The sequence below is a fragment of the Nematostella vectensis genome, chromosome 9 (assembly GCF_932526225.1).
Source record: "Nematostella vectensis chromosome 9, jaNemVect1.1, whole genome shotgun sequence".
Lineage (NCBI taxonomy): Eukaryota > Metazoa > Cnidaria > Anthozoa > Actiniaria > Edwardsiidae > Nematostella > Nematostella vectensis.
The window spans coordinates 2616765-2631612 of NC_064042.1; the positions used below are offsets into that span (position 1 = coordinate 2616765).

The 14848-nt window shown below is 39.1% G+C and overlaps 3 protein-coding genes across 3 annotated transcripts in view; 2 read left to right on the forward strand and 1 right to left on the reverse strand.

Moving 5' to 3' along the window:
- Positions 1-2687, forward strand: part of LOC5511670 (phosphatidylinositol phosphatase PTPRQ) — a 36941-nt gene extending 34254 nt beyond the window's left edge. The window contains exons 30-33 of the mRNA XM_032381046.2: positions 314-604; positions 696-995; positions 1132-1419; positions 1746-2687. Of these exons, the coding sequence (XP_032236937.2) occupies positions 314-604; positions 696-995; positions 1132-1419; positions 1746-1999 (1133 nt within the window). The 3' untranslated portion in view covers positions 2000-2687. The remainder of the gene's footprint in view (positions 1-313; positions 605-695; positions 996-1131; positions 1420-1745) is intronic.
- Positions 2688-5886: 3199 nt separating this feature from the next.
- LOC5511668 (pterin-4-alpha-carbinolamine dehydratase 2) lies at positions 5887-8852 on the reverse strand. The gene is made up of 2 exons (XM_032380985.2): positions 8741-8852; positions 5887-6461 (listed from the first exon to the last, which is right to left on the reverse strand). Exons 1-2 carry the CDS (start codon positions 8798-8800, stop codon positions 6153-6155), a joined length of 369 nt encoding a protein of 122 aa, XP_032236876.2. The 5' UTR covers positions 8801-8852; the 3' UTR covers positions 5887-6152.
- A 19-nt stretch (positions 8853-8871) lies between these two features.
- On the forward strand, positions 8872-14380 carry LOC5511641 (peroxisomal biogenesis factor 19). Its single transcript, XM_001632005.3, has 7 exons — positions 8872-8976; positions 10332-10634; positions 11116-11198; positions 11390-11551; positions 12086-12262; positions 12503-12547; positions 14137-14380. The coding sequence occupies exons 1-7, from the start codon at positions 8910-8912 to the stop codon at positions 14221-14223; spliced, it is 924 nt and encodes a 307-aa protein (XP_001632055.2). The 5' UTR covers positions 8872-8909; the 3' UTR covers positions 14224-14380.
- The last annotated feature ends 468 nt before the right edge of the window (positions 14381-14848 follow it).

The window sequence follows — 14848 nt, forward strand, 5'->3', positions numbered from 1 at the left end:
AGTACGCAGCTCTTACAAGCTGCAATTTGATTGGGCAAATGAACAATATCCGCACCTCGACACAAAGAACGAGAAGAAAAGAGACAAAAAAACTTCTTTGTAGAACAAAGATAATAGGAGACAAAGCAGCTGCGTACTTACTCGGATTATATGGTATGCTTGATGTAACGCAACATCCGTCACAACAGACCAGGATTGTATGATATATCGATTATAATGCTCCTACGCAAATACCATAACGAAAGGCGATGATGGAAAAAAAATTTCTTCACGACTTAAAAGTTGATTAACTTTTTTTTATGTCTTATTTAAGTTCCATCTGTTGCCCCGTCTCGCCTGCGCACAGCAAATATCACCTCATCAGCCATCAGCGTGACTTGGGATCCGATTCCTGCTCAGAGAGCGAACGGAAAACTCTTAGGCTATCGTGTGACATGTAACGCAAGCAGTTATCATGTCACGCGCAATGAAGCCAGTGGCTCGTTACGTTACACGCTCAGCGGCCTTCTCAGTTACACGTGGTACAGGATTTACGTCACTGGATTTACAGTCAAGGGGGATGGACCAATCAGCGAAGACCTTCATGTGCGGACGGCCGAGAATGGTCAGTTTAAAGAACAAAATAAGTTTAATGTGACGACACGGGTGAACTTTGTGTGTATTTATCTAAAAAGATGTTTCAATTCCACCCGCAGCTCCAGACCTCGCTCCACAAAATGTGCGAGCCGTGAACCAGAGCTCGACTAGCTTGCTGGTCACGTGGGACCCGTTACCCGCGGGACACACGCGCGGCGAGCTGGCCGGCTATAGGGTCTGGTACCGAGCAGTGGATGACAGCGATGACGAGAGGGTAGTACTTGTATCATCTGATAGAAGTGACGTCATCATACGGGACCTTCGCCTGTTTACTGTGTACGCCGTGCAGGTGGAAGCATTTACAGGGAAAGGGACTGGACCGAGGAGTGAGCCTTACCGCGTATTGACTGACGAAGGGGGTAGGTCATACTTTTCCTGGACATTTAATCTACATTGTCTAAACCTAGGCATGGCTACAAAAAAAGCGAAACGAGCATTTATGAGGAAGCCATAAAAGTTCTTACCGACTTATGACTGCATCATATTGTCTCTTAGTTCCCACTGCAGCCCCATACAACATCACCACAGAACCTGTCAATTCCACTGCTGTTATCATCCAATGGTATGGCGTCTCTAAGGAGCACCTGTTTGGGTACTTTGGAGGATACCACGTGACCTACAGAAGGCTGACGTATGCGTCATGTGAAGTGTCTGTACGCACTTCTGGCACGCAGGTGGTTCTGGGATCGCTTGAGCCGGGTGTCGAGTACAAAGTCCAGGTCTCCGCCTCGACGGGCCGAGGGGACGGACCCTGGAGCGAGGCTGTCATGTTCTCGACTGGAGGTGAGATTGATTTGTGATGCATAATTAGATACCCAGCAGTCTTTGCGAGCATTTTGTGACCATTAAAATAAAGCAATTCCCCTCAATCAAAAACCTATCCGTGTTGATGCTTCAGAAATGGCATTTAGAATTTGCCAAGGGTCTGATTATGAATAAACTAATCACCCCGTTTTTCGTTCCTAATGTCCGGTTTTACCCACTCAGCACATTTTGTGCTCGTACAAAATTGGATATCAAATTCCTCTAAATAACCTAAGTAGTGCATGTATGATGTACAGTATGATTTTGATATATAGCATATGAGTATTGCCTTTATTTGATTATAGGTGCTATAGAATACAATACAGCAGCGATGGTTTCGAATGGCTCAGCGGCGTGGCAGTTTGTAGCCCCACCCGTGGGGGTGGTACTGGCACTGATTATCTTAGTACTTGTTGGTGGAGCGGTCTACTGGAAAAGAAGGAACAGGGAACCCAAAGAGGATCGGGTCAAAGTGAGCCCGCGAGACGACATCGAGCTCAAGGAGAAAGATGACAAAGATCCAATCGCTTTCAAGAATCCCACTTACGACGATATTTGACTCAGCTAGAGCAAGCAGACTTGGCAGCTTAAACCTACACTGGACTCTGGAATTAACCCTGTTCCTGACTGTGACCCGGACGGGCCATGGATTACACTATGGTCTCATTTTCCCGAGTTCAGACGCCGGATCCCCCTATACGGAAGCGTCTAAATCTGCAAATCTGAACTGCGTCCAGAGGTCCATTACAGATTCCAGTCCAGGTTTTAGTAGTACCAGCAAACTAACGTCTTGCATATTTTACTAATTTGAGCTTTGATTTTTTCTTTTTATTATTAAAATAATTCTTTATCCAAGACATTTCTTGTCATGATATCTTCAAAAACGGCCTAATTTTCATGAACAAAACAAATTTCCAATCTCTTTTATCGCTATTCCATTTTTATCGATACTTCTTTTGGATTATTATACAATAAAATGATCAGCAAAGAAAATAAAAATAATCAATGGTATGGCGATATTTCTGAAACAGAACGAGCAAACCACTTGCCGCGAAAAAAAAATGCCAAAGAATAAATCTATAACTTTTTTATCAGATATCATCAATGGTTGATCTCTTTAAACGTTCACATCATAAAAACAAATGTCATGAAAAGAGGTCTATCAAGTCTATCATTAAATATGATCAGTAAATTGTGTGGAGCTAGTCGTAATCATTAAAGCAATAAAAGATATCAGAAGTATTGTAGAAATATTGTCGCAATGGACGGAAAATAAGCCTATTCTTTCCTACCTTTTATTAGCCTCCCTCGCAGGCGTTTTAAGGCAGGCGTTGCTCACTAGCGACGCCTTCATAAAAACGCCTGCTAGGGAGGCTAAGGGCCTAATCGCACCGAACGCGACCCCAACGTCATTCAAAACTAGACTCGGATTTCTCACGCGTAAAAGCCGAGTTTCAGAGATTGTTTACGTTTGATCACAATGCTTTCTTGGAATATTTTTGCACAACTCATCGCCTTACTGGTAGTAAATTTATTCTATGAATATCAAAAGCAACAACTTCTGCTTAAGTCAAGCTGGGTGTTAATTGAAAAACCTGTCAGATTTGACTTTGGGCCGCCGCCAGAGCAGGACAGCGGCGCATTTGAAAATTGTTCGGGTGTGAAAAAACTGTCCTGGTCGAACAAACGCATTCGCACATGTTTCCTGCTAGCGTTGTCATTTTTTCGTCAAAACAAACAAACTTTTGCCTAGAGCGAATAGGCCCTCACTCTTTCTGGAATTTTCAGACAGCTCAAAAGCGCGGGAAACCAGAGCAAAATGCGCATTGGTCGACAGGTTCATTGCGTAATAAGGAGGCGGGGTTACCAATGCAGCCGGCAAAATCCAAAATGGCGACCAGATAAAGGTGAACCACATTCAACACAGAAAACTATGGAGAAAATCATGGCGATTATCGCCATATCACTGGGCAAGAAAGCCACGGTGTATGCCATAGGAAGGGTGAGTTCTGCGGGTGCACTTAGGTGTGAGATTAGTCGGTGCTATCTCGAATTGTGAGCGTTTACAAGTGTCATTCTCGTTGCACGTGTTTATCAACATTTCAGCTGATCTCAATTTAATCGTCTTGTTTTAGACTTCGAGTTTTGTGAGTATAGATAACACGGACTATGCTAAAAGCTTGAGAATACCTCAACAAAATTGTTCTCAGCTATTATGCATGCTACTTAGTTGCTCAGCGAGGTTTCCTAAACACGATGAATCTATTTATTACATCATTACTTGTGTTTTGCAAGTTAGACGTGGTGAACTATGGAATATTTTTTCACAGACTTTATTTTGAAGGCAGTTGTGTGAGTTTGGGTGAAATCCAAGAAATTTGTGCCCAATTACCACCTTTTTTCCTTTGGTCATATGTGACGTCAAGACGGTTGGTTGATTTAGAAGGTTTTGGGTGGGCAACAGGTTTGTGTTGTGCAAGTTTGATTGCTTTCAGAGGTATCCTTGGCAAGTTATTAAAGAAACCCTTAAACCGATCACCCTTCCTTCCTGGCCCCTATACTGTATATAAGGCTCTCCTGTATGTAAGCCAGGTCGTTTAGGCAATATTTTTGGGGTCGTAGCTTTTGGGGTCACAGTTTTCAGGTCTTTGTTTTGTAGGCACCATGGGCCTAATTTTAAGACTAGTTTTTAAAATAGTCTTCCTTTATTATAACTCAGTTTAGTCTCTGTAATGGGGGGTGTATTTGACCATGAGTAATAAAAAAAACATCAATCAATTTTTTTTTCTTGATAAACACTGAGAAGTTTTTTTTGTCTTGCAGTACTATGGCTTTCCAAGAATGTACAGACGGTTTGCAGAGTTCAACAGAAGAGTTACAAGCAATCGACAAACCATTCGAAGAAGACAAAACTTTATGAAGGCTGTATTTAGACTACCTAATAAAATTATTGGACTTTTCAGGTAATTTGTCAAAAATGAAGAAACTAAGTTTGCCCCACCAGCAAAGGCTCTTCTCTTTGTATTTCATTGGAGCCTAGTGAAAAAGGCAATAATAAGAAAAAAGTCCCCTGTTAGCAGGAAACAAGAAGTTCATTAAGTTTAGTAAGAGAGATTGTTAGAGTGTTATTTTACACCACAAAGATGTAGGTGTTATCATAACCTCTCCTACGATTTAATGAACAAAAATCTTGGCTGTGGCTCTTAAATCAAATTTTGCTTTTCCCTGAGCCCTTATTGAAAACCCAGCTCTGTCCCAACCCGTTGGTTGTCTTGCCATTAGTAATATTGCACAATATTGCATTGAGGTGGTGTTACACGGGATAACATGCAACAAAAACTTTTTGTGATACATTGTATCGTATCCATTCTGACATGTTGCCAAACAAACGTTACACAGAATAACTTTCCAGATATTCATTATTCTGGGTTGCATGTTTTTGAAGCAGGTTAAAAAACATGCAACATGTTGAGTGAAAAGATGCGTGGAAAGTTGTGTTGCACGATATGTTACATGGTAAAAAACTTTCTACGATACATTGTATCACAAAATGTTTTTGGTGCATCTCATGTAACACCACCTTTAATATCGAGGCACAAAATTTTACCCTTTTTTCAATAAACTTCCTCCCATGCCATAGTATCTAACAAATAATAAAATCGTAGTATTTTATTATTATTCTCAAATTCTACTTTTATATTTCAGAAGAGAAAGATAGCATTTGCTGAACCGTATGAAGAAACAGATAAAGTCGTCCCTGCTGGGCGCAGGTGGCCTCTTGAAAACTGTGACATGATTTATTGGGAGTCACAGTTGAGGGGTTGACAACCTGTGCCATCAGTCTCATTTTATTAGCCTGCGTAGCAGCTCAGGGAGATGAGGAAGAAGAGGGGACTGGGCTACACAGGCTACATTTTATGGGTTTGTTTTAAGAGCATGACAGATAAGGTCCTGGGAAAATTAAAGCTATTGGAGATGAAATCGAGAAAGTATAAAACTAGGGGTTTAAACACCTTAAAGTATTGTAAAAATTAAATTCCAAAGTGTAAATAACTTCAACTGGAAATAACTTTAATAAAGCTGTAACAGCTTATTTTGTGTCTAACTCCCCCCCCCCCCCCCCCCCCACTTATCAATTTGCACTATCTACTCTGAAACTTAATGAAACCCTGGTATTATATCCATGTTTAAGGCAGCATGGTCTTATCAGCTGCGTCTATTTTGCTTTCCCAAAAAATCACCATCTTTAAAAGCTCATTCCTATATAATCACTATTTGCTTCGCTCTATTTCCAGCTGGTGTTGGGTGTCGCCATCTAACACACTGCGGACTTCCAGAAACAGCTGGAAATTGAGCAAAATTACTTAAACGATCTCTAATTCTTAGAAAAAAATAGACTATAACATTTTTATCATCATTATTCATAACAAGATAAGCCCCAAAAAATATTATATAAGAATATTTATTCCATAGGTGTGAAACCCGATTTATATATAACAGCATATTTTAAAAGGGCCTCACATTTTGTTTCTTTACTATGTTTGTAATTCCAATTTCGATCAATATAAGTTCAGGGGGGGTGGGGGTGGAAGAGGGGCTCATGCTCAATGAGGGGGAGGGACAATGGTTTTTAACAAATATTAAGGTACACGTAAACCACACCTTTATGTGTGTGTGGGTATTTCCTTTCTATTTTCCTCTTCACCATCTGTTTATGTATGCTGCAGCGTGTCAATAAACTCGGCCATTTTGACATCATTAGAAGAGATTCCTCCACAGTCATGTGTCGTCAAGGTGATGTTAACCTTGTTATAGACATTGGACCACTCAGGGTGATGGTCCATTTTCTCAGCCATCAGGGCAACTTGAGTCATGAAACCAAATGCCTGGTTAAAGTTTTTAAAATGAAAATCTTTCTGAATTGCATCACGTGTTTTAGCTTCTACCCATCCAGTTGATAAAAGTGATTTTAGTTCTTTTTCTCTGCGCTCTGGAGACAATTTCTGTGGCCTCGAAGAGAGCTGTGAAAAATATAAAGTACAAGTTATTAAAATAATCATAATGATGATGATTGACCTGTCACCTGTAAGGAAAACAATTGTGATAAAATATAAACTTAAACATTACTAACAATCATTTGCCTACTGACAGCAAGTTGTAGATGAAGGCATACCTGTCAACTCTCTGGCTTTGAACCCCTTCTCCCGCATCGAGCACCAAATCTCCCGCTTTTTAGCGATTTTATCGCGTCAGACAAATTATTCTATAGAAAATCATCATTTTGCCTATTTTCTATTAAAATATTTGAAACAATAATTCCCTTGCGTATTGCAATTTATCTGACACCCTTGTGAGATCTATTAGTGGATTTGTGCACGAGAGCTTTCTATACAACAAACACCCCCAAAAAAAATGAATATACCCCACCCCTCCCCAGAGGTAGACAGGTATGCGAAGGACTTTGCCTTATACTCAAATGAATATTTTTTAGTATACAAAACAGACTCTACAAGTCCAAAACTATGGACAAAGAGTTAAACTATAAACATTCTATCATTTTACCTAGTACTCACTATTAGTACATTACTTGTGCAAACCTTCTTCAACTGTTCTATTGCTCAAAGAATTAACATTATCTCATAATATAAGTTCAATTGAGTTATATAAGATACATATTGCTGAAAGATTTCATGTCTAATCCTGGATTTGCATGTGTGTAAGGGACTTTAGCTATAGCTTCTTTGCGGAGTAAGAACACAGCTGCTTTGTCTCCTATTATCTTTGTTCTACAAAGGAGTTCTTTTGTCTCTATTCTTCTCGTTCTTTGTGTCGAGGTGCAGATATTGTTCATTTGCCCAATCAAATTGCAGCTTGTAAGAGCTGCGTACTGACCCTCTTTGCTTGTTCTATCCTCGCATTTGTATCTCAAACACTATTATGTCTAGCACTTTTTGGAAAACGGCAATGTTGGCAAAATTGTTCAGGCAAAGGATGTCTATGGCAAAAACATCCATATAACTTAATCAATAAATTAATTAGACAAAATACGTTATTAATGAATAGCTGATACCCTTGATACCAATCAAGTAATCATTATCAAGTGATATCAATCTATTAAATATTTTTGATGTTTTTTTTTATCTTTTGACTATACCAGCTAAGTGTACTTTGAACTCAAGCTTGTCCTGGTGATGTTTTTTTTATATCTTCTTTTTGTCATGCAGAAAAGTTTTAAAGTTCTTAAAACCTTTCACTTATATCAATATAGCCAAAAAAAAAAGCATAGAAAAACTTTCAAATTCGGAACAGGGAATTGAATTTGAATTTTCTACAGATTTTTGAAAATTTTCCTGGCCACGCAAAAGGAGATTGCATTGAGTGAATAATTCCAAGTTTTGGCAGGAAAATCTGAAACAACATATTTTTTATATTTTCCAACATATTTTTCTACTGCAATGCTACCCACAATGAAGCGAAGAATAAGTTAAAGTCCAGAATTGTATGCGAAAAAAGAAAATATCGTTTTGTTGTTGGTTTTAAAAAACAGCGCGCTCATGAGAATGTTGCCATTTTTGATTGCGAATGCAGCGCCCGCGCACAATGCAAAAATAATTCAAAGACTAAAAATATTTGCTAAATTTTGCAGATTTGTTCCCTGAAGTTAAATAATCATTTGACTACCAGGTTAAGATATAAAGATGACGGTAAAAGTTTTAACCACACAACGTTCTTCAGCAATAACTTAGAAGACACAAAGACGGGAACCGGTTTAGCGTGTGAATATGTTTTCTCATGTAATTTGGTTGGCACCTTGATCCAAGTCACAAATGACTGGACCCGGGCCTTTTAGTTCACCGCCTTTTTTCCGAAGGTTGACCAAAATACCTCAATATTACAGATTTCAGTTATTCGCGCGAACGCATGTTTTATAGGGTCCATACGAACCACATACCATTTGGAAGATGAAAATATAAAGAATTGACAAAGTCTATCAACTCTGAAAGGTTATATGGACTTTAACTAAATATAGGTAATTCATTTTCCAATCAGCTGAGTTACTCTTACTCTAGGGCAATGTCTCCCGAGCCTGTCTTTAACTTTTTAACAAACTATCACCCAAAGGGTGTAAAATTATGTTCCCTGACGACATTTGTATGAAAATACCCGAGTCCTATACCGATCCTCAGAGGTAGAGGTAAAGCAGGGAGGGGTGGGTGAATTTATACCCATGTTGTACAAAACCATAAGTATTTTGTACCAAAAAATGTCTCGCAAGCAGACTTATAAATTAGTTACTAACCCAACGTGTGGCAATCTTTCCTCTCTGAATAAACCGGACGGCCGTTGTAGAACACAACATCTCACTATGTTTTTATAATCCGTCAAAATTATCATCGCTATGCATTGTGGACAGGACTTGTTCGATAATTGTTCGGTAATGTTTCGGGTTTCCGAAGCAAATTTTCAAGATGGCGGACGAGGTTGCAAAATCTACGGAGCCCGTGAAAGATGATGATCTGGACGATCTTCTAGAAAGTAAGTTATCGTATAAGGCTTTTTAACTCTTAGTTTGAATGTACGTTATTTGATGATAAATTTTCTTTTTCGTTCATTGGGATTTATTCGGTATATTGCGAAGAAACCCTTCACATATTAAATGCATTAAAAATGCACCAGTCAATTGAAACCCCTGCACCCCAACCCCCGCGACATAGCGGAGAAATTAACATTCATGTGGTGTTAAATGCTCGTTACTTTCCCGGCTACCGGGGCCTATGACGCTGTTAAAACCCCCGATACATGCCCCCTGTGTTTTCCGATAACGTCCCAATACCGAAAGCCATAATTTAATTGTATAGGTTGCTGACTTTGTGGAATATACGTTGTTTTGTTTTATTTATTTCTTTTAGTCAATAATGCTATTAGGCCTAATTTCCAGCTCGTTTCTGTAAGCCCGCAGTACGTTGCCGATCACTCCTAGTGCTGGGGGAATAGAGTCTATAATACCATCAGAAATTTAGATTTGCAAGTACCTTTGTTGAAAGATTATAATTGAATATGCAGGGAAAAAGCCATCAGACGCAACTTTCGGTTCAGCATTAATTCCCCACCCCCTTTACCATCCTGTTGGGGGCTTGTGTTAAATCCCCTGGTCCCGGTGGATTACAAGTGTTAAACAGGTATTGAATCCCCCACATGACCACGTTACTTCCCAGGTATGTCCTCTGGGGTTGGGGGCCTGGGCTGTCAATTGACTGGTGCATAAGTATTACTTAAGCTTTCTTATGTACCAATGCAACCTTTGTGATTTATCTGAGTTTTTGGGGTGCCTAGGTAGTTTTACACCCTTAAAGTTTCACACTCTGGTATATTTTCTGGGAATTAATCAGTTGAACTAAAAAAGATAATGTCTATATAACTCAAAGTATTTATTACAATCAATCATTCCTAATTCAAAATAAATCAATTCCATCTTAAATATTCCCTCGAATTCCAGTGTGTCATAGTATGTAACAGGGCTTCTGGAATTACGCGAAAAAAAATTCAAAATTACGCAGGATTCTTTACTGAATTATGCGCTAAATTACACGAAATATCAACGGTTACGTCCAAACTACATTATGTACCGAAGGAAAGCACAAAATAATTTTAAAAAGGTTATTTTTTTGTGCGAAAGTATCTTAGGCGAGTTTTCATTGGCTCCTAGCCACCAGCCAATTAAAAAAGGTATTTTATTATTAGTCCTAGGCCTTCGCGGTTAAGTAAAGAACGCCTAGTCATTTTATTGTTTTCAAATTACGAATTACGCGCTTGTGCGGAAGCGCGTAATTCCAGAAGCCCTGTATGTAAAGATAAAGATATTAGTGATGATGTGTAATGTTTTATACCAGGTGCACTTGAGGATTTTGATAAAGCAGCCAAGCCTACTCCAAAGTCAGCAAACCAATCACAAAGCAGCATTGCACCAGATCCCAGGCTACTTCCTCCTCCTGTGAAAACCTCAGGGGAGCCAACACCCTTATCCAGCACAAATGATGACCAGGAAGAGATGGGTAAACTTTTTGCTCAGAGCTTTGCGGAGGCTGCAGCAGACCTGGAGAAGGCAATGAAGACAATGGGAGGAAAAGGGGATGAGGATTTCCTTGCGCACCTGAACAACTTGGCACAGTCTGCGGCTAGTGCTGCAAGTACTGGTGAGTTGTCATGTACAGAAAACAGATACACAAAATAAAGGATCAGAGAAGGCCAGTGCTGTGATGGGAGGAGCAGGTTTTTGTGAAACTCACAAGCCACCCCTCTCTTCCTTGTTTTTAGCCTTCAGGTTGTTTCTCTGAATTGCATTGCACCCAGTTCTGTACACAAGTGTGGGTTATTTTTGTTTAAAAATTTCATCATTGAGTGCACACATGCAAGTAAATAGATATGGTTTGCTTAGGCAATAAAGGGAGATGAGATTAAAATATTTTGTGCGATTATTAATCCAGGTACATACCCCTTGTATCAACACTTGATGTAATAACTGCTGCTTAATGTAATACTAAAGCTTAATGTATTAAAATTTGCTGCTTAATGTAATACTAACGCTTCATGTTATAATAAAACAGCTAATGGTAGATGTGACAAATTTCAAATTGTAATAGGTTACATATTGATTTCAAATATTATTTCTTTCAGAAAACCCAGACTCAATGAAGTCATTTGAAAGCAATCTCTCTCAAACTCTAAGTGACCTGGCACAGAACACTAAGGACATGGAGGTAAAAATATTATAAAGATATTTTACTACCTATTAGAAAGATACTCAAATGGACTTTTTGTGACCTATAAATTTGTAGGGCATACAATGCTTCCTACTCCTCAGGGTCTTATTGAGTGTTTTACAAGAAAACAAAATTGGCCATTGCTTAAAGACAAACCTGGGTATTTTGTAACTACTTCTTTTTTTAAGAACATGGATCCGATGGGTGAGGATTTTCTCAAAGCGTTGACAGGGATGAGTCTAGATGATGAGGATGGGGACTTGGATATGATGCCCCTGATGCAGGGAATGATGAAGAACCTCTTGTCCAAGGAGATTCTGTACCCCTCACTCAAAGAGCTGAACGAAAAGGTATTGTCAATTAAAATGCACATGTGTAAGTGTCGAAGGAGGATGTATTCTCCTGAGTGACTAAGAAAGCATTTTTTAGGTTTGAAAGCATCTTACTGTTTTAGAATTTACTTCACATGTATTTTATTTTGTGCTTGAGTCTATTTAAATTTCTTGGCAAAGTGAAAGTGACATAGTCAAGAAAAAAAATATAAAATGAGACACATCTGCTATTATAACTTCACAGGCTTTTGCAAGCCTTAATATGACTGGGATATTTCTCATTTGGTACCTGCCTGTTGCTTATTTTTGCATTGGTCTGCTCTCAAATTTTCCAAACCTTATCTTAGTTTGCAGCAGCCTAGATGCATCCATAGTTTGTGAGTCTTTATCTCTTTGTTTTAATGGGTATGATATTAAGTGATAACACACCTTTTAAGAGTTTTCCATTTTCCAAGTAAGCATATCCATAGCAAAGTCTTCACAGGCAACCCCTCCTGCATCTACCTTTGGACTACACCTGCATTTTATAGCTTGACACAATTTTCTTTTTAGTATCCCCCTTGGCTTGAGAATAAGAAGTCTTCACACTCAGATGAAGTACATGTGCGATTCACCAAGCAACATGAATATGTGAATATGATCTGCCAAGAATTTGAGGCAGAGAAACCAGATGACTCGGAGGACATTAAGAAGAAAAGATTCCAAAAGATAATGAGTTTAATGCAACAGGTATGGAACACACTGCTTAAAGAATGTTAATCACCCACTCCTTTGTTATTATCATTAAAAACACAGCTGCTTAATCGCAAGGAAACGTCTAAATAACAATCTACAAATAAAATCTGATATGTTATTGACAATATTTGATTTAAAATATCTTTGTTACTTGCTTGAAAAAGCTGATTGAAATTGATGCTTTTGACTTGCCTTCTCCATCCCCATGATTTCTTGCAATCACTTTGTTAACAGATGCAAGAATGTGGACAGCCCCCAGAGGAGCTAGTAGGGCAGATGGTAAGTTTGATGGAGTTATTGACAGGAGAAAAAAATGGCAAAATTAAAATGGTAAGGTTGTGTTAGGTTTCATTTTGTTTATTTTTTGCCTAGAGGCTCCTTGCACAATATAAAACAAAATTGGATTTATTATTTTTTGGTATATGATCCGTTCTTGTGATAAGATTAAGCAAAGTTGCCATAAATCGTGAAAAAAGTAGCAATTTCGCCCAAATTGGACAATTTCAGACAAATCAAGAGTCTTACAATTTGCAATATCTCAAGAACAGATTATCTTTGTTTTATATTAAACATGGAACATCTATGAAAATAATCAAGTGAATATAAGCTAACACGACATTACAATTTGAACTTTGCCATTTTTTGCTCCTGTCGGAGTTATTGTAATAAAAACTGTCTGTGAAAGAATATCATGCATTATTGCTTAACCTCTTTTGGCCTTGGACAGTCATGACATTATGTGTTGTGTGACATGTTGCATAGCATGGTATATTGTGTGGCATAGTGTGTTGTGTGACATGTTGCATAGCATGGTGTATTGTAGGGCATAGTGTGTTGTGTTACATGTTGCAGGGTTCGGTGTATTGTGGGGAATAGTGTTGTGTGACATGTTACACAGCATGGTGTATTATGGGGCATAGTGTGTTGTGTTACATGTTGCAGGGTTCGGTGTATTGTGGGGAATAGTGTTGTGTGACATGTTACACAGCATGGTGTATTGTGTGGCATAGTGTGTTGTGTGACATGTTGAAGAGCATGGTGTATTGTGGGGCATAGTGTGTTGTGTGACATCTTGCATAGCATGGTGTATTGTGTGGCATAGTGTGTTGTGTGACATGTTGCATAGCATGGTGTATTGTGGGGCATAGTGTGTTGTGTGACATCTTGCATAGCATGGTGTATTGTGGGGCATTGGGTGTTGTGTGACATGGCATGGTGTATAGTGTGTCGTGTGACATGTTGCATAGCATGGTGTATTGTGGGGCATAGTGTGTTGTGTGACATGTTGCAGGGTCCGGTGTATTGTGGGGAATAGTGTTGTGTAACATGTTACATGGCATGGTGTATAGTGTGTTGTGTGACATATTGCACAGCATGGTGTATTGTGGGGCATTGTGTGACATGTTGCAGGGTTTGGTGTATTGTGTGACATAATGTGTTGCACGGCTTAGCATATTGTTGGGTAGAGCATCCCAGGCATATATGGTGAGACATGGAACATTTTTGCAGCATAGTACGTACCAGAGCATAGAAAATTGTGAGGCATACCGTGCTATGTTCAGTCCTGTAGCCAGAATCAAAATTTTACTGAGGCAAAGCTAGCCACTGGATGATAAATCCAACAACAGCAGGTGTTTTATCTCATACTTTTCCATTGTGAAACACTAAACATCAAAATTTTACTGATGCGAGTGTCTCACTTGCCTCATGCTGGCTACGGCCCTGGTGTTGATTGGCATGTTGTAAGGCCTACTGTGTTATGTGGCATTTTGTTTGACACACTTGCTGCATGGTATGTAGTTTGGCCCACTGTTGCAAGGTAAGTGTTGTCGGGGGTGACCACGTAAACATCTAAAGTTTTTTTGCAGGCCCCAGGAATGCCATTTGGAACAGAGCCATCAATAGGTGACATGCCTGAGCTTCCAAAAGACCTACAGGAGTGCAAAGTCTCATAGTTGCAAGTTTAATTACTCTAAGTTATTGACCAAGAATAACATCCAACACTATAAAATATAGAAGATTCTAAGAAAAATGCTAAGATAAATCATTTAGAATCCAGGGAGATTGAAGCAAGTTTACAAATTGTAATAACAATAAACCAAAACAAAGTAACACATGTCTTTATGGATTGTTCCTTTATTCTGGAGTTAATTTTTACTGTAGAAAACTACTTTTCTTGTGATGCATATACTGTTTAACTTGAGGAACCATGGTCAAGCCAATACACTGAACACTCTAGCTATCACCTAGCCTCCCCAGCAGGCGTTTCTAGGCAGGCATTGCTCGTTCGCCTAAAAACGCCTGCGGAGGCTAGTTATCACCCAGGGTCTACTTTTTTTCTGGTGATGAATATACTGTTTAACAGCAAACCATGGTCAAGCCAATACAATGTGAATGGTCTAGCTGTCACCCAGGGTCTCATGGTCGAACTGGTACACTCCAAGTCCAGGTCCGACTCGCTTGATGTTAGTGATGAAATCTGCCAGCTCCTTGCTATGCTCAACTTGCTCATGAAGGAAGTTACACTCAATATAGTCTTGCATCTGGGTGTTAAAAGACAGTTTGTCATTCAAAAGGTGT

Coding starts and splice junctions, on each gene's coding strand:
- LOC5511668 (XM_032380985.2), bottom strand. CDS start 8,800: ATGTTGTGTTCTACAACGGCCGTCCGGTTTATTCAGAGAGGAAAGATT. Junction 6,462..8,740: donor GAAAGATTGCCACACGTTGG/GTTAGTAACTAA, acceptor TATTTTTCACAG/CTCTCTTCGAGGCCACAGAA.
- LOC5511641 (XM_001632005.3), top strand. CDS start 8,910: ATGGCGGACGAGGTTGCAAAATCTACGGAGCCCGTGAAAGATGATGAT. Junction 8,977..10,331: donor TCTGGACGATCTTCTAGAAA/GTAAGTTATCGT, acceptor GTTTTATACCAG/GTGCACTTGAGGATTTTGAT. Junction 10,635..11,115: donor GGCTAGTGCTGCAAGTACTG/GTGAGTTGTCAT, acceptor TATTTCTTTCAG/AAAACCCAGACTCAATGAAG.